At 37.6% G+C, this 12,298-nt stretch overlaps 1 protein-coding gene across 8 annotated transcripts in view; it reads right to left on the reverse strand.

Annotated features, from left to right (window-relative positions):
- cnksr2a (connector enhancer of kinase suppressor of Ras 2a) overlaps positions 1-12,298 on the reverse strand; it is a 157,369-nt gene that overhangs the window by 118,741 nt on the left and 26,330 nt on the right. For all 8 annotated transcript variants that reach the window (XM_072690210.1, XM_072690198.1, XM_072690195.1 and 5 more), the window contains exon 2: positions 8,898-9,061. In XM_072690210.1, coding sequence (XP_072546311.1) covers positions 8,898-9,061 — 164 coding nt within the window. The remainder of the gene's footprint in view (positions 1-8,897; positions 9,062-12,298) is intronic.

Genomic DNA, 12,298 nt, shown 5'->3' on the forward strand with positions numbered 1-12,298 from the left:
ATTTTATTTGTACAGTGCTTTTCATGATGGGTGTTGGCACAAAGAAGCTTTAAACCCTAGTTTGAGCTTCTTTTGACAGAGGCACGGAAAAACTCTTAATCAAGACTCAAAAGGGGAACTTATCCTTATCTGGTCCACAAAACAAGACCTGCATCTGATCAATCACCAAGCCATAATAAAATAATTACAAAGAGCAAAGTGGTACTATTTGAAAGTTTTGATCAGAATTTTTGTTATAGAATAAAAGAACATATCAATCATGTTGTGCTGCCAGTGAATTCATGACCATTAATCTTAAGACACATCAACTGCTATAAACTATTCATTAACTACTATTAACTATTTAGTAACTACAATGACCTATTCAATAACTACTTTGAACTATTCATTAATTATTATTAACTACCCAGTAGCTACTACAGATTACTGTTGAATTGCTATAGATTATTCAGTAACTATAAATTATTCTGTAGCTACTATGTATTATTGTGCAACTAGTATGTTTTAGTAGTATCTACAATTGTTTTGTGACTACTGTAACATATTTTATTACTATCATAAATTATTTAGTAACCAATATGAAATGTTTCAGTAAAAGTATATATTTTACTACAAATTATTCAATAACAACTATAAATGACTCCTTAATTTCTAGACATTATCTAATAACAACTATAAGATACTTGATAACTACTAGAAATTATTCTCCAATTGTCATGAATTAATCAGCAACTACTACGAACTACTAACTACTAAAATGAATTTGTAGCTACAGTGTAGAAACTTCTATAAATTGGCATCATTTAGTATGTGCCTTGTGTTCAGAGGTTAATGTGATTATGTTTGAACCATTAGCAAACATGGTGCACAGCAATGCACACATCCAAGTTCAATATTATTTTACATTTAGGAACTGTCTTTGTTTTAAGATTATTTTTTATATTTTAATATATTTTTAAATTGTGTGCAAAATTTGGTGATGCTCAGAGTAATTCCAAATTTTCTTGTCAGGTTTAGGCATTTTAGCAACACTAAATTCTTAGACTCAGAAAGCTGTAGAAGATCCATCAACATCCAAAAGGCCTGGATGTTTAAAGATGTATAAAAATGTTAAACAATATAATAAATTATATTCAATTAAACTGTTCCTCCAAATATTTGATATATTTATATTGCAAATATAAAAAATCTAAATTATCTTGGAGAGTGTCTAGATTACAATATTTCAATGTTATAAGTTTTGAATGTAAACAAAATGTATTTATTAATATGAGAAATTATGGTGTATATCTGAAATGGATTGTGTTCCTCGAGCTTTCAGTTTGGATTTTAAATTCAGTTTGGACTGTTGTGTCTCATTTAAGTACTGGTTCATTCAGACTAATAGAATTATTGTGAATGATATTAGTTTCACTGAAAACATCTGGATGCCACTCTGGCATCCGTCGTCACTTTTTACAAATTTCCTCATTCTCTGTGTTTCTGTCTTGCTGGGAGGACTGCAGTCATTCTGACCTCAGCCAGCTTTCTCACTGGATACTCATGCAAATTCTCCCGCGTAATCATCTTAGCATAATAAAAGCTGCTGGAGAGCCATCCGGTCCTGCCCAGGTAATCTAACAGAGCTGTGAAATAACCTCACACACTGCTGAGGGGTATTTTCTGTATGTCTTCCTCTCATCTCCATCTCTCATTCTTCTTTTCTCTCTCTCATTTTCTTTCTCATTCTCTCTCTCTCTCTCTCTCTCTCTTGCTTTCTCTCTCTTATGATACAGAAATATTGCAGCGATATGGATCTTCATATAGGATTTCCCTCATTGTGTATGTGTGTGTGTGTGATAATTCTACATATATGTATATATATAGTTATTTACATGGCTTTTTAACCTAAAGCCTGGGTTAATAATTTAGATATTAATCCTGAAGAGCAAATTATTAGTTATTTACTAGCTGTTTAATTCCCCAGATTCTGAGGGGTGCCTCAGGATTTTATTTTAGGGCCTTTTAAAGTGATGCAAGTTATGATAGTAATATAATGTGGGTCTAGATACAGGTTTTAAAGGGTTAAAGAACCTTTTTAAAAATAGTTTGATTAAGACCCCCTTTTTTTTAATATTACATGGCAGCAACTGTTTTTTTCTCTAGCAGAACACACAGCCAGCAAAGATGTTGACCATGTGGGGGTCCCTAAGAACAATTATTATTTTTTTATTACTAAATAATAAGCTGTAAGATGTAATAAGCCTGGAATTCATTGTGTTTGTGTGAAGATTATTTGAAATATTTTGGTAAAAACTGAGTCCGAAATTTGGTGATGCTCAGAGTAATTCCAAATTTTCTTGTCAGGTTTTGCAATTTTAGCGACACTAAATTCTTAGACTCAGAAAGCTGTAGAAGATCCAGCATAAGTGTATAAAATGATACTGTCTATATTCAACAACATAACATATTATATGTTTACCACCTGGGGGTCTCTAAGAAATGCACTGATATATTGATCTTTATCTACAAACTCTTTATGACTCAACTGAAAAGGTTTATTTGAAACTCCTAAATGCCGGATCCAAACTTCCTCACTGCACTGTTTATGATCCATTTATCTGCTCTATGGTTGACATTCACACGCTCAGGTTCTGCTGCATGATCTAATTGATGGGAGACGCTCCCTGAGATGAGTTTGAGGTCGGCCCCATCACTGCTGGCTGAGATTTGCACCTTTTGAAATGCCATCTCCGCGCCTGACTAATGCTCCAACGGCACAATCACTGACACACACGCACACATTCAGGATAGATTACCTACATGACATGACACATTTAACATCTTTGGCACAAATACGAGCGAGGTCCATTACCCACAATGCAAGAAACACAACAGATGCATCTTCGACACAACAGGCTCGTTACGGAGAGAAATATGAGCCTTCCACGCAAAGAATACCGTGGCATATGAAACAGCCACACACATGAGCCTATGGTCACCAAGCACAATGTTGAGGGGTATAGGGTCGTCCTGGTGTTGGTTGAGCTGCAGATCAGCCCAACTACATTTTCTCAAAACATATATAGCTAGCATAGTGCTAACATTTGTGTATTGGTTATATTTGGTAAGCAGATTTCCAGCCCATCCCCAGTCATAGTATGCATGCCCTGAATAACTTGTTTGTTAAGCCAAAATCTGAGTGGCAGGAGCAGCCTCTACTCTTCTGTGAAGGATTCACACCAGTTGTGGAACCATTGCAGTGAGAATATGATTGCACAAAGACAACAGTTTTATCACTGCTGTGGGTATGTGAACTCTTCCTGCCGTTTGGATTGTCTCATAAGATAAAGCGCTGCCTACTCCGGCACCTTGTGGACGACAGCCGAAGCCTGGGCTCGGGTTTTCGAGTGTAAATTTTTACAGGAGACGTGAGGCAACAGTACGCTGACTGAAACGATCATCAATTGGCCTTGAATGATGCCAGTTTGTCTTTGGTGGCTTGCTGTGTCTGGGCCTACAGATTCTTAGAATAGCCCTTCTCTCTTAACTTTAAGCACTCTTGGCATTCTCTTCAGCAGCTTCATGAAGAGCCACATAAATTTGTCCAAAAAACTAATTTGAACAATTTAAGGAGAAGCTTTTTAATTAAACTATCCAATCAATCAGGTCTATCCACATTTAGGTAGTGCACATTAAATAGAAAGAATTATGGTCCAAAATTGTTTTGTTTCTAGTTTACTCAAGGTCCAAACTTTTACTCAAGTGTCCAAACTTTTGACCAGCACAGTAGTTCAGAAATGCACGAGTGATCCTCTCCAAGCACTGAAATCTCGAGCCCTCTCCAATCATGAGGCAGGCTGAATAGGTTAATCGAGAGACAGACACATCAACAGCTGTGATTAATAGTGATGAAGTGCTACAAGTGAGGAAACAGAGAGAGAGAGAGAGACAAAGAGATACAGAAAAAGAGAGAGAGAGAGAGGATTCAAATGAAGAGAAGAAAGGCTTAGAGCAGGAAACACGTGAGACGCCCCAAACGAGTGCAATAAGCCTCCTCGCGCTGTCCTCCGTTCACTCTCTCCATCTGCCTGACATTATCAAAATGGTAGGCAGATAAGTCATCCGTTTAATACAGCGGGAGAAAATGTGAGAGAGTGAGAGAATGTTGAGTTAACTCTTAAAAGCCAAGAGTTACTGCTTACATTATGTTATACTATTGAAATGTTCAAATGTAATACTTAAGCTCTCAAAAGAATAGGCACCAAACGCCTGCTTGTCACTAGGGTAACATCTCGCTTTTTACAGTAGTAAACCCAGCTTCTTACTGGGGTAACATTGTTCCTGTCACTGGGGTAACACCCTACTTGACACTAGGTTAGAACCCTGCTTGACACTGGGGTAACACCCTGCTTATCACGGAGGAAATACCTTGCTTGTCAAGGGTGTAATACTCTACTTGTCACTGGGGTCACGCTCAGCTTATCACGGGGGAAATACCTTGCTTGTCACTGGAGTAACACTCCACTTGTCACAAGGGTAATGCCATGCTAATCACTAGAGTAATCCCTGATTGTCAGTACAGTGGTGAAGAATCAAGTGTGGGGTCAACATATACAATGAAACCACACTAGTGGTTCTTGTTTCACCAGTGACAACTGCAGCTTTTAAGGGTTAAACAGTAGGTAGGAAGTGGTAATGCATATGGAGGGGCTTTGTTCGTCTTCTAAGGCATTAGAGGCCTAAAAGTAAAACTTCAAGTGCATTTTCCTGCACATCTGTGCAAAGCCTCCTTCTTCCTCTTTCCCTTTATCCTTCCACCTCTCTTTATCCTTCCCTCTTAATCCCCCCCACCATCGTCTTTCTGCCAGCCCTGAGCAGCCACGCTCCCAAAAGCCCCATGGCACCTGTGCCACTGCTTTATAGGCACTACTAAAACATCCATCAGTGGAATTGAAAAAATAACGTCCCCCAGTAGAAACACAAAGGCACAATCTGACCCACCGGTGCATGAGGGAAACCGTCTGTGTTCACTTCACTCCTAAAAGTCCTAAAAGAAAGTAGTAATGTTTACTATAGCAGGTGGAGAGATGAATACCACCTTTACTGAAGAGACACTGAAAATTGTTACTTCAGGCAATAAGGCAATATGTTATCATGATGAAAACACTTTTCTTAGTATCATGACCATTATCTACACTTCTAGTACAATGACTACAACTGCATGTATTATTAAGAGCCTGTAACCAAAAACAACCAGTGCACAGTAACAGTGCAGACTTTTTGAAGTGAAATTAAATTTGGTGCCATATGTACCATTTTTTGCAACTCAAAGACTGACATTCTGACAAAATGAAAATTTGAAATTCCGCACTTTAATTTAAATGTGTTTTTTAATTATGTGTGAATTGCCTGAAATCTAAAGAGTTAAGGGATATTCTTGGACAGATTGTAAAAATGTAAAACCTTTAGGGGCTCCAAAGCTGACAAAACTCTATAAGCATGCAGCTCAACATTCAGAAGATCATCCACAGCTAAAATGACCAAATAAATTAAGTATATATATATATAATATTGTTTATAAATCTAAGACATTCGAGTTGGGTGAACTCTTGCTCTGATTTCTAATTTTAAGTTGAGCTTTTTCTACCCTTATAGTGCACCAAGTTAGCTTTTTCAACCTGTATCTTCTTGATACAGTCCTTAAATCCTAAGGTGTGTTTAGAATACGAAAGCAAAGCTACACCCTTTACAAGTTTTTTTAAAGACAGTGGTTCTACATAAAACCATCTGAATGCTTAACTTTTTCATAAATTGTACCGGTTAGATGGTTAAATAGGCAAAAAAAAAAAGGCAGACCTAGTATAGATAGTTATTGTACAGAACATTTTAAAAATCATTCTACAGCACCATAAAAGGTGTCACTAATATTAATTTAAAATATGAAAAGGAATTATGCCTTCAGTATCATTTGTTTTCACAAGCTAAATAATGTGTATTTCCCTTTTTTTATTTATCAAGGCCAATTTGAGGACACTGTAGTTTGTCTTTCATTTTTACATAAAACACTACTGTTTTGCTAGAACTCGTAGCCTGATTTAACATGTTGGCAAATCAAAATATCATGTATCATCAAAATATCAAGTATCACAAGACAAGATATCACCGACAATGACTGTAGTTAAATAATTTAAAGTAGTAAAATAATCTAAAACATGTTCCAGCATGAAGCTGCATGTATGTTATGGGTTCTTATACGTTAAAATACAGATGAGAAAAGGCTTACTCAGAAAACATGCAATTTTAGAAGCTTTCTTTTCTGACTAAAGCTGTTTTATGTTGTTTACAGAGATTTGTTACAGTTATAACACTGTCAAATGTGTAGACTTTTAGAACATGTATAAATTATTCATATTTTCACTTACATGGGTAGTTGACTGTTTCCTTTTAAATCAGTATTGATTTACAACCTTTATGTTTGTTTTTGTAATATTTCTGCAGCCAATGGGAAATTTTCCATTTTTCTCCCCCAGACTATATGCATGTAAATTCTCCCAAAGTGAATTCAAGGCAAAACAATGCACCAGACACATTTTAAAATACAAGCCTAGTTGCTGCTCTGGGGTCAGTCTGGGGACAGTTCAGTGCATTTTCTGGAACAGAATGAAATTCCACATAAAACAGAAAGGGTTTTCTCTGCTTTTCTGTTACTCTGTTCCACAGCACAGACCTGTAAAAGCCTCATAGTTTGATTGTGAATAATGACTAGCTGCATGTTACCTACTGCCATTTGTTGGCACTGCACAGCATACAAACTTAAGAAGGGGGTTCCTGGAGTGTTTTTAGTAAAGCTATGGGCCAGATTCATAAATCAGAGCACAAGATTTACTGTGACTACTGTGACTAATGTGACTACTGTGGCACTGTGGTGAAATATTTCTGCATTCATTATTGAGGAGTGACCCACACAGCTAAAAAGCTTGTTTTAATCTTTTTAAATCAGACACCATGGTTAAAGAGAATGTGCAACTGCAGTTGAGATCAATTTAACTTTCATTAATACAGAGTTAGAGGATATTTCTGACATCTATACAAATGGTCCACCCTGAATAAAAACAGTAATATTAAAATACAGTTTATTCTGGGGGTTCCTCAAGTTTCCTTTAGTAAAGTTAATGACTCTAAACAGAACCATGACAACTCAGTTAACCATTCTGAATGTTTAAATGGTTCTTTACCTGGCTAATGGCAGACATTTGTCTTATATAAAGTAAGCACGAAGCCTTGGTGTAGTCATAGATGATCAGTTATCGTTCTCAAGTCATGTTGCAAATCTGACTCAGTGATGCAGATTTCTCCTATTCAACATCTGGAGAATTCAACCCTTCCTCTCTAGAGATGCCACCCAGGTGCTTGTTCAGTCTCTTGTCACTTCAAGACTTGATTACTGCAACTCCCTTCTGGCTGATCTTCCTCTGCGCACCATTAGAACCCTGCAATTAATCCAGAATGCAGTGGCACAGTTTGGCTTCCTGTAGCTGCTTCATGCATCAGATTTAAAACCCTGATGTTGACCTACAAAGCCAAAAATGGACCAGCCCATGGTCAAAGTTTCAAGTGCGGCTCGGCTTGACCCGCCATCCCTTAAGATCCACGGAACAAGCATCCAGGCTTTTTTTCTGGCACCGAAGTGGTGGAACGAACTTCCCCTGGGTGTCCGAACAGCAGAGTCGCCCACCTCTTCCGAGAGTACTTGGGCGAAGTGTAGTGCCAAGTATTGTGGTCTCCACATTGACCTCTGTGATTAGTAGTATCTAAGCTAAGGTATTTTTGAATCCTAGTCCATATAAACTAGTTATAGATATTTTCAGAGTAAACAACAGAGCACTTTTGTAAGTCGCTCAGGATAAGAGTGTCTGCTAAATGCCTCAAATGCAAATGTAAATGTGAATTAAATAAACAAGTAAATAGTATACATAGTGTGAAATGAGGAGTGGTTGCTGTTTGCAGTTCACACTGGGAACCCCTGTATATCTGCATGCCTTTTTATCCCTTTTTCTTTTAACTTTTGACAGCGAAATTATTGTTCCAATCGAAAGGACACTGATAATGCATGCTTACCGATTGTTTTTGCTTTTTTTGTTGTGTATTTGTGGCTGAATTTTACCAAATAGCACTTCTGCTTCCTTTATTAGAATATGTGGTTCTGATTTTCAAGATTTTCAGCCCATTTTGGCACCCGAACAGGCACTCTGCGTTGGTAACTGACAAAATTACCTCATTAATTTGTCTGTGTTATTTGGCAGCTACTGAGAAGATCATGTGTAAAAGACTGCAGTCATAAAAGGGAGCAGTGCGCTGTGCACTGACATGGCCCCTTTATGAATATGATTTAAATACTGTGCTGCACATTTTGCATTGCACAGCGCAGTCACCATCGAGTTATATGAATCTGACCCAGCGTTTCGATGCATATTGAATGCTAATTGCTTATACTAAATGCTCAAATGGTTCTGTGCTTGATTAAATGGTACTTCTCTACAATGGCAATCGCATGATAATTCATGTGGTTCTACAGCACTAAAAAGTAAACTCCTTTTCAGTACTTTATGGATCCCTTTTTGAAAAGAGGGTACGCTACTAGGCAAGCAGCTGCCTGGCCATGTAACCGATAACATAGTATATCGGGTAAATTGAGCAACTGACATTTCAAATAAATTACGCACAGCATGTGCTGATCTTTTGAGAGGCTTATAAGGAAAACATTAAATATGATTTGAGAAGAATAACAATTTCTAAATACACATATTTTTAACAAATGCTGATTATAGCTTGTCCAACCTAGCAACAATAGCTATGAAAAGAACGCATTTGTTGGTGAAGCATGGAGTCATTTTAGACTGTGTTCAGGCTCTCACCAGAGCACATAGGAGGTCCACAGCTTCCAGGATGAGCTCCTGATGGCCGATGCGGGACACGCCTAGGTCTTCCAGCTCCTGATGGGTGATTCGTAGAAGCTGGTCCCCACCCACTTTCTCTCTCTCAAAGTTTTTAATGTATTGCTGCAGACAGTCATCCAGCCCTGCAGGGAGAGAGAAAGAGGTAAAAGTACAGTTAATAATTTTGATTAGGTATGCCTTGAGCTGAAAGATCAATACATATTTACATATTCAGATCAAAACATAAAGACATATTTATAAATGTCCATTTAAAAATGTTTAAGTAGTATGTAAAAACAGCCCACCTGCAATATCAGCAATCTCAAGGCTTCAACTGTAGTTAAACCTTTTAATCTAGTGCATAAAACTGGATTTTGTAGACATTACGCTTTACTCTAACCATATGGAGCTGAAACAGGGTTCTTTGATTCGATATGATAGTGGAACCCTTTCCTGATATATCCTAATCCTTTCACAAGTACGTTCTGGCTACCTCTAATGGTCCACCCAGAGGAAGTTTAAGGTAGAATGGAAAAAATCTCTGCATTTTTGGGATGCACTGTATCTTGTGGAAATACTACTAAATAGTAGACAGTGTTGATGGACCAGTAGAAGTAAAGCTGAACGTTCGGATCCCACAGGTGGGACTGTAATTGTAAAAAGTGTCCCTTGAGTAAAAATAGTGAAAATGTAGGCCTTTCATTGTCAAAGTTAACAACCAACAGACGCCTTCATGAATGTAAATACAGAGGGTTTACTGTAAGATGCAAACCACTGGTAACACTCAAGAACAGAAAGTTCTTAATTGATTGATGGGAAGAGAAGTATGGAAAAGGAAAGGATGAATATGGAATAGAACCTTATCTGCCAAACATGATGCAGAGACTGTTATGACATGGGTCAGTGGTGTTTATTCACAATGTGACTGCTGATAGAAGTAGCAGAAAATGAACTGCTGCTATTAAGCACAAAAAAGAAGAAGAATTTTAAGAATTATGTGACGTTTTGTTGGGCCTTAGTCTGCATCTTCTTCTGGGTGCTTTTTCATTTGTTTTGACATCAGGAAATGACCCAAACATGGGAAATATGAAAAAGCCGCTAGACAAACCCGTAAATTCACCAAAGTCAAACTATAATCATATATCTCCTCTTCTACATACAAACACAGCTGTGGCCGCTCTCTGATTCAGTTGACAAAATGAAACACAAACAGGGGCAATGGTTTGGCTCCAGGATAAGTCAGTGTGCGTTGGTGACACTTAAAAGAAGGGAAATGGTAGCTGGTCTCGGTCATATTACATGCTTGGGCAATAATGTAACCTTGTAACGTTCACATCGAAAATGCTCTACTGAACTGACATAAAAGCTGGAGGAGGAAGCTAAAAAAAAAGAAAGAAAGAAATGCCTTATGAATTGCTGTAATACACTTTACTGTATATTTTTAACCATATTCTCTAACAATAGATAACTGTATTCATTGCATTAGGACACCACATTCAGGGAAGAGTTTCAAAATTCCAACCTGCTGAGTAAAACAGTAAACAACATCACTCAGCCATTTGATTTGGGTTTGGTGTGAAATGGTTCACTATAGAGAGCCATCTTTACAATGATGGTAATACGAATCAGGGGTCTACAACACAAATATAGCCATTTTATCTAGTATTCCAAACCACCTACATGTGCCTCTAGGAGTTTCTATATGCTGATCATGGTAAAATGTCCAAACATTTGTGGACACCCTTTCAAATTAATGGATTAATTAACTACTTCAATAAAATAGGACTCTCTGGAGCAGATAAATGAGAACCTACTGGCACCATGCCTAATACCAGGGGTAAACAGCCCCCAAGCTGTGGAAATGTGTGGAAGGAAGGTGGCCTCAGCTCCCGCTTTAAAGACAGTCTTCGCATGTTATAGCTGATGCCTTCACAAAACATCTGCTAAGCTCTCTTTCTCTCATCCATCTCTGTCCAATCTCAAAGATAACACCACACACTTCCACACCGGCTTTACACACCGTCAAGATCAGTAAATTCATCCTGTCCATCTTACATGTCCATCCCTGCGACAGTGAGTGACAGCTCCATCACATGACCACAAGATACACAGAGTCCTCACATAGTAAGACCTCAATTCTTCACATTCAGACACCTCAGTTACCAAAGTGGTTCTTTAAAGAATCATCTACTGAAAGGTTCTTTGGGGAACAAAAGTGGTTCTTTTACAACACCCTAGTCCTGGAATACCCCTGGTTCTGTACATTTTAGTTTTGCACAGTTTTCCTGCTCTAACACACCCACTGCAACCCACTCAGGAAGGGGGTGTTAATGAGCTGATTAAATACATAAATGCGTGGTTAATTACAAAGTTATGTCCTGAATTCCATTAGCATTCAATTTACATTCTGTATCGACAGTTTCAGGTCTGCACTTCTGACTCTTTTCCATTCGTTTCAATGACAGGAACTGACCCAAGCATAGCAAAAAGGAAGAATCTGCTTCTGTTCTGTGGTGATGCCCTATAGAAGGAAGTTAAAAGGTCTTGGATTTGAAAATGTTTAAAGACATTTTGGAATTTTCAGCACCACAGCCAACAGCTAAGTCGACGTTTGAGCCTGAACTAATCATGTTTGGCCGATAAAAACTAGGGATGCACCAATACCACTTTTTCCTTTCCGATACTGATACCGAACTCTGACTTAAATACTCAATAGATGGCAATAAATCCTGATATGTACAGTGTTCCTCTTTTTTTTATAGGTTGTACTTTTTATATCTTATCCCAAATAAGATATAATAAGCTTAAGTACATGCACATTTCAAAATTTGCCACAATGCAGTAACATGTGCAAGTAGGGAATCTTGCTAAGCTTAACCAAAGAGCTTTTAATGGTGTTCACATTTACAGCAGTAAGCTTTACGGTATCGATGCTCTCTATTGCTGATACCAATACTGTATGTAAGTGCCAGTCGATGCCGATGCCAGTACGGTATTGGTATTGGTATCAGCGCAACACTAACAGAAAATATAAAAACAAAAAATAAAAACATGTGCTTGTTTTTTTCTATTCACCTCTTAAGACCTTTGTCTTTATCTTTTTAGTTTGGTGTTAGGTGTTTCCTGTTTTCTTTTGCTCAGTGCATTTCAGGGCTAGGTCTTGGTTCATTTCATGATTTTATTTGAGTGATAAAATGTTTGTGAAAAAAAGAGCTGGCATGAGCTTCTCAATCAACCGGCTTGTGTGGACGGAACTAACTATTGCATGTATATATAGTGCTGTGATGCAAAAATCTTGCATCTTCATTATTAATATTTTTGAAAATTTCAGAATGACTTAGAATTAGGCATTTTGAGTTTTACATCCACTGAAAGCTAAG

Source organism: Salminus brasiliensis, chromosome 1, assembly GCF_030463535.1.
Source record: "Salminus brasiliensis chromosome 1, fSalBra1.hap2, whole genome shotgun sequence".
NCBI lineage: Eukaryota > Metazoa > Chordata > Actinopteri > Characiformes > Bryconidae > Salminus > Salminus brasiliensis.